The 11,990-nt window shown below is 41.2% G+C and overlaps 1 protein-coding gene across 1 annotated transcript in view; it reads right to left on the bottom strand.

Moving 5' to 3' along the window:
* The window catches only part of LOC106806499 (vacuolar protein sorting-associated protein 41 homolog), a 54,977-nt gene extending 52,122 nt beyond the window's left edge, over window positions 1–2,855 (bottom strand). The window contains exon 1 of the mRNA XM_014808466.1: window positions 2,839–2,855. Within this exon, the coding sequence (XP_014663952.1) occupies window positions 2,839–2,853 (15 nt within the window). The 5' untranslated portion in view covers window positions 2,854–2,855. The remainder of the gene's footprint in view (window positions 1–2,838) is intronic.
* Between the last annotated feature and the right edge of the window lie 9,135 nt (window positions 2,856–11,990).

The raw sequence follows: 11,990 nt of genomic DNA, 5'->3' as shown, positions 1-11,990 counted from the left end.
GAATAAATAAGGAATACCCTCGGTCTGTAGCCCTTGGCTGGAAAGTGATTTTGCGCAACTTCTCAGATCGTGCGCTTTGAGTGGCGCCACCGTCGTTGTAATCAAACTGTAGTCGTTAGTTTTAAAACATTTTTTAAAAATATTTCTAATAGTGATTGAACCATGAAACTTTTTATGTAGCGCAATTATAACCTAAATTAGCTGAAAATAACCCTAGAACCTAGAGGCTACTGTTCCTTTAAACATAAAAAAAAAAAAACAATGAAATTTTTATATGTAGCATAATTTAAACTTATTTTTACTGAAAATATGCAAGGACCTCAATTACATTTATACCGTCCAAGTATGGTATGATTCATATGCACTGTATGGGGCTGTCCAATGGTTAAGTGCACTTTAGACCTAAGTTTATGGTCCCCAATTTCTGATTACTGGTGTAGGATCAGGTAAGCATTAATATTTTTTATTTTTTAAGCAGGTAAATTTTATTAGCATTATCATGGTAATTAAATTTGTAGAGGGGTACTTTTATGTATGCATGTGTTTGTGTGGGGGGGGGATAAGTATATCTGAGCCTGTTTATATTATGCACACTACTAGCAGTAAATTCGCGTATAACATGCCTTTTAAAAGGTCATGCAACTCTGCAGCAACAACGACCAACGTACTGCAACATTCCATGTCAAAGTGGCAGCTTCTAGACCCAGCCACACTGCAGGCATTATATCAACGGATGTTAGGTCAAACTCCACCTTCTTTGTTGCTACATGTGCTTAGTATTGATTTCAAGGTTTGGTGCTAAGAATAACCAAATGTTCCTTTTTAGCTTGGCAGCCTTGCACATTAAACGTCTCAGATCTTAAATGAAAGCCAATTTCTCTGAATACAGCATCTATTCTGATCCAAAGACAGCTGCTCAGCCTAATTTTCCTAAGAAATCAGATTGCAGGGGTAGAAATTAACTTTTGAACAAGGGAGTCCAACGGACTCCCTGCCCTCAAAAAGAGGGAGTCCACAGCAAAATGAGGAAGTCTGTAGTCTGAAGTTCCAAATTAAAGATTTGCCGAAAAAATGCGGTAATTCCGCGAGGCCGTGCTCTGGAACAAACTAGTTACTACAGCAGAATTTTCAGGGAGTCACACGGACTCCTGCATATGTCAAATCAGGGAGTCCGACAGTAAATCAGGGAGTATTTGACTCTGGACTCGCGTTAATTTCGCACCCTGAGATTGGGTGTATAATATCAAAAATATGCACATATATTCAATATAACATTATTATACCATTCTAGGCACAACTATGCCTATGGCTCCAGATTATGGTTGTGTCCAAATGGGAAGGAATGCTGCCCAATCCTAGTTTAACACCACGGATTAGTTTAGCACATATGCAAAAAAAACAATTGCGGGGTCCCAAACTATCCTTGATTTAGAAAGGCCAGTAGCTAGTAATAGACAGACAAAAAAAAACGGGGAAAAAACGAAGTATACTCTAGAGCATGTCAATTTGCTGAGCGGTTCTAGACCTCATCCTTACTTGCCAATGAGAACAGTTTTATATATGTAAGTGAGTTTCGCCTAAGAAGCTGAAGAAGCAACTAACCTGATTGGCTAAAACCCCTGTCTATAATAATCCCGCTCGATCGTTCCAGTTCCGTTCCGCTATCCACTATTACTGGTGTATAAGTTAGTTTAGGATGTCATATGCGATGCAAGAATCATAACATGTCATTTTTATACAGATTGAATTTGATGGTAACCTTATAAGCAGAATAAAGGACCAAACAGTAGAGGTCACGTAAATACAATTCCAAGCAGAATCTAGTGTAGATCTAGAACTATAGCCCTTCGCTCTGCCACAGGAACCGAGAGAGAGCTGAGGAGGCCGAGGAGGCCGAGGAGCCGAAGAGAGAAATTATGTTTTTATAACAAGTCAACACTGTTCACGTCCCAAATGTCTACCCTCTGTGTCCCCCAGTAAAATTGCGGACTGTTCGCTGGCAGCTATGGATCTGTGCGCCGGCCAATTTATTCGGCGCACGGATCCATAGCTGCCAGCGCTGCATACTGTCGTAGGACGTTCCCGCGGTCGCGTGCGCCTTGCCGCGGAATTGCGCGCAAGATCTGCGCTTATAGCGCTTGGGATCAACACCTCCTTTCGGCAACGCTTCTCTAGTATCCCGTCTCATCTGGATCTAATGATGTGTTGTTTTGAGCCATCCATATATAATATATACACCGGCATGTATCTAATCCATCTAAAAGCAGAACTACAGTGTATTGCATTACATACATGTGTATGGTTAAAAACTCACTTAAGTATGCACCAGAATGCACAATTTCAAGCTGAAAAATGCAAAAGCTTCCAGGTGTGGGAAGGGGTGAACCGCTGGCGCTGCGCCCCTCCCCAAATGCCAAATCGGTCGCTCCGCTCCCTCGCATAATCTCACTCTCAACTCTAACTCAACGTTAGCAGCCCTGTAGTAGTAGTAGTAGTACTGGCCTTCCTAAATTGACTATTAATAACACTAATTAACCAATCTTGGTTAGTCAATTGATCAGTGAATCACTCACGTTACACTGCCACTGATAGGCCTACTCAGGCCAAGGAGCTAAATATATTTAGCTCCTTGACTCAGGCTACTGTATGTCGTATAATACGTATATATTGCATTTGGCCGTTGCCATTACTACTAGTAACTCACTAACTGATTCTACACCGTAAAATGTTAAGCGCGGAACTAATGAGTAAACTACCCATAAATAAATCAAATCTGTGCAGCAATACCATTTACATTGATTGAACCTACGCACAGTTAACGATCAAAACAAAACACACCATGTGAGCTGCCATACTGCCATGACGTCATAACCAATTCACATTATTCACGTTCGCCGGTGAGCAGGCACTATATCGATTATCAACAACCGGTATTTTTATAATTTTAGAATAAAATTTTCTTGTATTACTAAGAGACACTATACAATTGCATATCTAAGCTAATTTATACACTCAATTAACTTTTGACATATTTTTAAAGAATTTTTATAACTTTTTATAGCGGATGAATACATACAGTAGGCATGTACCGTTTTGATTATATTTACAATCCATGGTTTCGCAGGCATGTCGAGTTGTACTATCCTGTAAGTTTGCTGTTTACTTTAAGCGTTGTAACACCCGTTTAACGTTGCGATCGGGCCATGATTTCAACCCGAAATTATTTATTATTGCATGTTATGTTTGAAAATAAGCATTATTTGCACTAAGTCGACTTCTAGCATCGCGTTCAGAAACAGTCGTGAGTCACATTCACAACACTACAGTACCACTACGGTACCAAAACGCGAAGGCGTACCGCCGTACGTACCACAACTAAATGACATCATCTAAACGTTGCTGTACTGATAAATCCTGGTACGAGTTGATGTAGAGATGACTGTCATCCTACTCGTTGGAAACTACGCGTGCGTGTGGTGACTAGCAGTTAGAGACGGGAATTTTTTAATCGTGTAATCGACATTTTTAAATGCAACAGTATTCAGTAGAAATCTAATTTGTAACTTGCACATGATAATATCTTACTAGCTATATAAACTGTATAGTTATCGCAAAAGTGATTATGTATTTCTATAAACGTGCTGAATAGTTTATGATAAACAGTTGCTTAATTGATACATTTTATATAGAGTATTCTATAAGTACAAGATTATACAAATACAAGTAAAAGTATATATACAGGAAATCTAATTTAGCAATAATCATTATATATAGCTCTACCAGTGTAGCTCCTTCGCTGCCGATACCGGTAGCTCTTCTAGCAAGAGCAAAGCCGAAGTTGCTATACATAATACAGGGTTAGAGCTGTGGTCATTAAGCAAAAATCAAATTGAATTAATTGAACAATAAGAAACATGCTGAAAATGCTAGACAATACCTTTAACTTGGAGAGAACCAGGTACAGGCGCTCCCCTACTTACAGATGTTCAAGTTACCAGCTGTCCGAGATATGAACAAACCTGTCTGTATATACAACCTTATAATAAAGGTCTATATATACAATTAACCTTTAAGCCATTACCAGTCCCTGTCCCTCAGACATTAAGTAATACTGTTTAAGGCTGGTAAAATATACTGTTGAGTATTATTGAGGTATAGCTGTACCGGTACTGTACAGACCTTTTTTTTACAATGCTGTGTACAATTTCAGTATTTATAAGAGTAATGTTGTATCCGAACATTTGGACTAACAAACAAACCCCAGGAACCTATCCTGTTTGTAAGTAGGGGAGCTCCTGTAGTTCAAATTTTTATCCGTTTTTTTCAAAAACAATAACATAAACTATGTTAGTGCTGTCAGCTTGTATACAACACTGCCCTTAATTTAGCTACGTGCATCTTCGCTAATCATTGTGAAGTCGGAGACCATGGTCAGGCAACCCTAAATTACATGCGTAAAACCATTATTTTATATGAGACATAACTTGGTTTTTAGGATTATTTATATAGATCATGTTTTCATAGATGTTATAGTATATGAATGCGTTCCTCTTTGAAACTAATCCTAAGAGCTTTTTATTTTTCTGTTTATCTGTACCATTAACCTACATTATGAGCATTGATGTTACAACATTAATAAAGGAGCAAAACATGTATTATACTTATAGCTACTACAATGTTGTTTTGCAAATTATCCACACGCTCACAGACACACGCGATGTACAAAAACAATTCAATTTTTGGTTCGACGTAGTGATTCTGGTGATTCAATGAAGTAGTGATTCCTGAAAATCTTGAGTATGTATTGTAGACGAAGTATCAAAGAACATCATGCCAAATAGGTGAGATGTAGATTATTCACTAGGCATGGTGTCACCTATTGGCATCATGTATGGTAAACAAGAAAAAGTCACCGTTGTTATTTTTAACATTTAGTGTATTTACTTTTGATACAATTAAAAAAGGTTTTTTGATACATTCTAGTGTAAGCAGGAGCAAAGCCAACCTACAAGCAAGCAGAAGACCATACCTTCTGTAAGACTGAAATACAGAAAACAAACTGGAAGTCCAGCAAGCTTAGGTATTGGTACTTTGCACATCCTATTTAATAGTTCTCTTGCAAATGTATCTTTGATAATATTAGTATGCAGTCAAACCTGTGTTTATATGGGTCAATTAACAGAAATGGTAAGTCTCCTTTATAGGTATATGTCAGTTCTATAGAAATGGTTTTACTGTATAACTGCCATGCAACAGACATGCAAAACATGTCTTTTCGAAATTGATGTCTGTTCTACAAAGGTAACTGCTAACACAGATTTGACTCGAAACCCTTTAAAAACATTCTGTGATTTGTAGTTATTATAGCTCTTTTACCTCATTTGTACAAAATACTGTGTTAACAGTTTTACGAAAAGAAAATTAGGAATCATATGCCAGCTTGGTAAGAACCATTTCAGTCAGTATATATATAGCAAAGTTCTACTATCAGTACGTGTCATTCTCACCTTCTATTGCAGTTGTAGTTGCATTCATTCAAGCTTGGGAGAATATACACAGGTGTGTACAGCTGTGTACTGTGTACCTCTGTGGACCTGTGTAGTACAAAGCTTGGAAGGAGTACATGTACAAGAGTACATGTACTCGTAATTGCAGGTAAGACAATTCATAATGGCTTATTAAATAATGTCGCCATCGATTACCATGTTCCTCTGGCACGAAAGTGTGATATTCCCTCATTCAAAAGTTCTTATTATCCTAACATGTAGGTGGCAGCACAGTTTAACATGTCCCCAAGTGCTGTGACTGCTCTTTATTATAACATTATTAGCCTATTATATACCAGAAATTGTATATATTATATTATACCAAGATATTGCGCGGTCCTATATTAGCCTGTATTGACAGTTACACACACAGTGACATGTTTTAATTGGCAAATTAATATGATTACATTCTCATAACCTTCTCTTTATTTTAAAAATGAATGAAATTTCTAAATAGTGAATTGCTGATAAATTGGAATTAAGTTATTTACGCTATTGTAATGTGTAACAGTTGGGAAGACTGTTCTTGTAAGAATCGCGATACATATACTTGACTCTTAGTCTATGGATAGGATTGACAACCTAATTTAAATGTAAATAAAAGTGTGTCATAGAGTACTCTAAAAATCTATAAAGACTATTGAAGCACAGTAGACAAAAACATTTTGCTTTTTCGGTGGGGTAAAATTAATGCGTAATCATTTTATTACAAGGTTTGTAAATTTATCTATATGTATATATAGACCTTACTTGGGAAACTAAATGTCAGTGGGTGAAAGGCAAATACTGGTTTTACAGTATATAGTCTACTGGACTTATTGGGAAACATCTTTATAGCAGTGACATCGTCTTTCTGGCTTAATTGAAAGATGCATTAAATATCTTTCTGCAGAAATACAAGAAGTAACTAGCTATTCAGTAAACTCTTGAACCTCAAGACGCAGTACAGGCCAAGCGGTTTTGATGACATTGCCAGCTAGAAAGTTGAATGTTCATGCAAAGCCCACATGTGTTCACATCAAAGAACTAATGTCGGATATCTAGATGATAAGCATTACTTTTTGACAGTAACTTATAGCCATAGTTATAGAATAAAAATGATGGTTCTAAATGATCGTTTTTAGCTCAGCTGACAAAGTCAGATGCAGCTTGTAGAATCGCATGATTGTCTGTCCGTCCGTGCGTGCGTGCGTGCGTCCGTCCGTCCATCCGTCCGTCAACAGTTGGGCACAAATCTTAACCGCTCGACACACGGTCTTGATATTCGGGTGGGGGGGGGGTCGCGAAAAGGACTCAAGATGTCGAATTTGGGGGTCAAAGGTCAAGATGTGTCAATGGAGGGATTTAACTTAAGGTATAGGAGGAAATACGGAATTGCGGCACAAATATCAACGGCTCGACCTACGCTCTTAATATTCGATGTATAGTGTGATGGGGAGAAAACCCATCACCAGCGCGAAATTGGAGGTTACAGGTCAAAGGGCAGGGGGGGAAAGGTCAGATATCAGACATTTTCTGAGGACATGGTCTAACGGACCGAGTGCAAAACTTTTTTGTTTCAGCGCTGACCTACCGTTTTTATAACTTTATTGAAAGGACCTTGAAATCTACTTTCCGCTGATGTGCGAAGAGTAAGTGTCTGATAACCTTTTGACTCTCAGAGGAGGTTTAAACATGGATTTGTTGACTGTTAACAAAGGACTGAACTGCTTTTGCTATTAGAGCCCCCTCCACCCACCCCTCACCCTCCCCCAACACTACGCTCGCGCTCGACGCATATCCATGATAACATGGTAATATAGCGAAGTCATTAAAGTTACACAGCTGTATCTTTATTACTGTAATACCAGTAGGTATAGCAAAGCCTATCATAGATTTTAGATCTGTATTAGTAGTATGCTAGATATAATCTCTGAGCGCGCACTCGGTGGCAGGAGGGCGCACTTGATTCGGTTGCCAGTTAGTTTATCAGAAGAATACCTGGCTACAGTACACGTCAGTTGAGCACTGTCGCTCTGCGGCACTTGTTATGTGATAGCGGGAGAAACCTACCGACAGTTAAAAATGGCAAAACAATATTATGACTTATTCATTGAGGGATAATGAATCATGGTGTATCACTGAGACATGTATCATAATAACATCAGGTTGGTGATCCACTATCGTTATTTATAATGCAATATCAGCCCATTTACTTGTTCTCCCAAATCTATGAGCAAAATACTATTAGTGAAAATTGATCGTATTGGCATTTTTGCAGTTCAGGCAGATTCGCGGGTGCAATGCCAAGCGGATTTTTCTTTGTCACTTGTATTATAAAATCGGCGTGGTTGGTCATTATTACCTCTTATGACCTTATATGACCTCGGTGTTGCATATTTACAGCCAAAGTGGAGTTAAATTGGCATTGTGTCGATTTCCTTTTTTGGCATTCATAATGGTGCCGAGACATTCGTTGTGTCATGAGACATGAGAGTGTGTTCGAATCGACATGACAAGAGCAGGTCTGTGTTGGCATCTGCATTGAGATCTGTGTCACCCACAGAGGAGGAGAAGCAGTTTCAACGGCTGCATGTACGACGTACGCTTCTTAAGCCCACCGCGATATATTTTTCTGTTGTGCAAAGAAATTTGCTCGCTAATAGAGAGTGCGAGAGTATAAATTTAACTAAATTGCAGGCTATTCGTGGAGTCCAGGAGTCCCTGCGAGGGAGAGGGATCTGAGCATACGAGTGCCATTTTCGCCCCCCACGCACGCGTTATGCGAATCCCTGAGATTGCGTGCTATTGTGCGAGCGACAAGCGGCACCCGACGCGTGGCCTTCCCCCCTGCTGGCCCTGCAAACGCAAGCCTTCTACGGTCTCCCTTCAATAACACATTGAAAGCCGAATAATATATTCAGAGCATATGCCATGGGGGAGCAACAATTCACTTCGGGGCGCGTGGGCATTTGTGGCGGCCGTGTGGTAAATCAGTCGAGGCAATTGCGTACAATAAAGCGATATTTGCCCGAGCCTGCGTGCAAGACTTTCTACGCAAAAATATCCGCCATGATATCGTGTCGATGAAACGTAAGTGATATTCGTTCCGTTGGCGCGCTGTCGTGGGACGCGCATGTGAGAACTGAAGGCTCGCACTAGTTTCACCGTTTTATGACGTTTGTCTCGCGATGCTTTTCTCCAATCAGCTGCCAGGCGAATGGCAGTGCCCAGGACCCTCTCCCCCTCCCCGGGCTCACCAGAGGGACGCGAATGTGGTGGTGCGATCGGCGCATGCCATTAGCGCTCTGAATGCGGTAATGTCGCGCAAAACGCTTAATATGCCCTGCACTTCAAGTTAGGTACAGAATGCATGCATGCATGCTGCTGCGACGGCATTGTTGACCGACTTCAATGGAGGTCTGGGGGGGCCTTTTTGGGTTTTTTCGGCAGCTTTTTGCAGCTGTTCTCACGCATTCTGTCGCCGCTCTGTTGCAATGTTAGATGCTGCCTTTCTGCTTCACTGAAAATCTATACTGTTTACACCCGATTTGAGACCTTGTACTCACTTGATATTTTGAATTTTGGGTGAGATTAGCATTATACATTAGGGTTAGGTGGTCATGTTCAATGTCCAGGCTGGTATTACAGGTTTTCCATTAGGAAGGGCACAACACCTTGAGCGATTTTTGCTGCATGTGGTCTTATTTTAGTGGTTAGGTTATCTAATAAACCAAGCAGGTGTGCTTGTACTACTGCGAGCCTGATGTATGTCATTGAAGATTATTCAATTGCAAGAATTATTGAAGATTATTGAAGATTAAGAAGAATTATTGAAGATGAAGAAGAATTGAAGATGATTGCTAGCAAGCAAGCAAGCAAGCAAGGTGCTGTCTGGCCTCAATAGAATTAGGGGTGTCTGTTTGATCTCTCACCAGATGGCGACGTGGTCGCCTGGCTAGCGTCACACTTGCTTCGTCTGATTACCAGCTGATGACAGTGCACTTCTTGGTCGTTTTTTTGCAATTGGAGTTTACCAAGGATAAATGTGGACCTCGTCTAATAGTAGTAGTATAAGTAGTAGTAGTATAAGAGTAGTGTAGGATGTTTGAAGTAGGGTGTACAAAGGGTGAATTCATGGCTTATAGAGGGGTGGCTAGTAATTGGGCGAGAAAGAGAGGTAGGGAAATAGGGAGAGAGCATAGGAAATACAGACAGAGAGAGAGAGAGAGAGAGAGAGAGAGAGAGAGAGAGAGAGAGAGAGAGAGATGAGAGAGAGAGAGAGAGAGAGAGAGAGAGAGAGAGAGATGAGAGAGAGAGAGAGAAGAGAAGAGAGATGAGAGAGAGAGAGAGAGAGAGAGAGAGAGAGAGAGAGCGGGGAGAGAGAGAGAAGAGAGCGAGAGAGAGAGAGAGAGAGAGAGAGAGTAAAGAAAAGAGAGAGAGGGAGAGAGAGAGAGAGAGAAGAGAGAGAGAGAGAGAGAGAGAGAGAGAGAGGAAGGGAAAGAGGGAGAGAGAGAGAGAAATATAGAGAGAGAAAGATAGAGAAGAGAGAGAGCGAGAGAGCCGAGTGTGTGAGAGAGTAGAGAGAGAGGAGAGAGAGATAGGCGAGAGGACGCAGAGAGAGAGAGAGCGAGAGAAGATGAGAGAGAGCGAGAGAAGTAGAGCGAGAGAGAGAGAGTTGTGTGAGAGAGAGAGAAGAGAGAGAGAGGCGAGAGAGAGAGCGAAGAGAGAGAGAGGAGAGAGAGAGAGAGCAGCGAGAGAGAGAGAGAGAGAGTTGTGTGTGTGTGTGTGAGAGAGAGAGACGAGAGAGAGGAGGAATGTGAGAGAGAGAGACGAGAGCCGAGAGAGAGAGAGAGAAAGCAGATGAGAGGAGAGGGGGAGAGAGAGAGAGAGAGAGAGAGAGAGAGAGAGAGAGAGAGAGAGAGAGAGAGAGAGAGAGAGGGAGTGCTGCTCTCAAATTTTTGACTGCCAAAGTTTGGTCTCGGCTGGCATTACATTCATGTATTCACGTTCTCTCATTCAAACATTCGTCTTCTGCACATGCTGGGTTTAGAAAGGCAGAGCAGCTCATGGTAAACTCATGGTGGAGGATATTTAGGTAGTGACCGACTCAATTTAACATGTATTTATGTACGTATATGTAAACTATCTAATGCTTATCGCGATTTGGTTAACTTTCTCGTAAGACCCTTTTCTGTTTCATTTGTAAGTCAGACCCGCGGGCACGGAATGCTCAAACTATGAAATATTTATTATATTTTTATTGTGTATTTGCTTGAATCGCACGCAAAAGATCAATGGTATAGATCAAGACAAAGAGACAGAACGACGTAAAAATAGCAAGAGACGTCTTTATGAGCGAGTGCTCTATGCAGTGTTATAGTCGAATGTGAACAGTAGGAGTGGATCTTCTTCATTTCTATGCGTGTCACTGCTGTCAGTCGTTGCAATCAAGCACAAATAAGGGAATAATGAGAGGATTGATTTTTGCTTTTTTTTTCAACGTGACGAGATCTTTCACTCCAAAATAAAACACGCTCAGAGGTAGTAGCGGTGGCGCCACCATCTCCAGGTTGTGGAATCTGTCTTCAGTTCGACCTCGTCTGTTGTCTGTCAGTAGAAAGGTGTGCTGCTAGCCGAACGGTGACGGCGGTGCCACCTTTTTCTCAGTTCGCAATTAAGATTTCCTATCTCTCTTCAGTGCAACTGTAGGCTATATCTTTCTCAACGGAGACTCCAGCGGTGACGTGATAGACTAGAGTCACCATCTCATTGGACTAGCAAGGGTAGTGCCCCCTGGCTAATTTGCCACTTTCGCGAGGGAATTGCGCTTCCACTGGGGTTTCACACGGAGGTGGTGGAAGCCTGAGGGCAGTGTGCGTCTGTAAGACTGTTATCCACTGGGGCCCTGCTCACGCGTTCATTATTAAATGGCTCTCCCGTGGCAAGGCGCGACTAAGACCAGAAGATTAATTCTCTGTCGCGCGCGCTCGAATATTTACATCTTTGTGCTTATAAACTGGATTCGAATCTGCAGCGTCAACATCGGCCATGAATACCTTACAAATCAATATTTTGATTTCGGCGTGGGGAATCGCAACGGAATCGGTTTTCTCCGAGTCACCAACAGGCTGTCGGTTAGTTTCCATTTAAAATTTCGATTTGGAGTTTGAGGGGGAGGGGGGACCACAGTGCCGTAAATGTCCGTGAATTCGCCCAGAAGCATGATAAAGACGGCTTCGATTCTGCATGTTTCGAATGAAAATCTGATTGAGTTTACAGTGATTTCATCGTCAGCCGATTACGTGATCATGCGAGACTAGAACCCTATATATATGTATTTTGCTTAGTCAAAGTGATGAGCGGGGGATTTCTGGAAATATATGACCTTCTCTGATGTTTTCTGGGACGGGGCATGATCAGGTGGGGGAGAAAGAAAAGGAGCAAGAGCTAGCGATACGGCTT

This window comes from Priapulus caudatus, unplaced genomic scaffold (assembly GCF_000485595.1).
Source record: "Priapulus caudatus unplaced genomic scaffold, Priapulus_caudatus-5.0.1 Scaffold165, whole genome shotgun sequence".
Taxonomy (NCBI): domain Eukaryota; kingdom Metazoa; phylum Priapulida; class Priapulimorpha; order Priapulimorphida; family Priapulidae; genus Priapulus; species Priapulus caudatus.
This window is presented reverse-complemented; position numbering and strand designations above follow the sequence as displayed.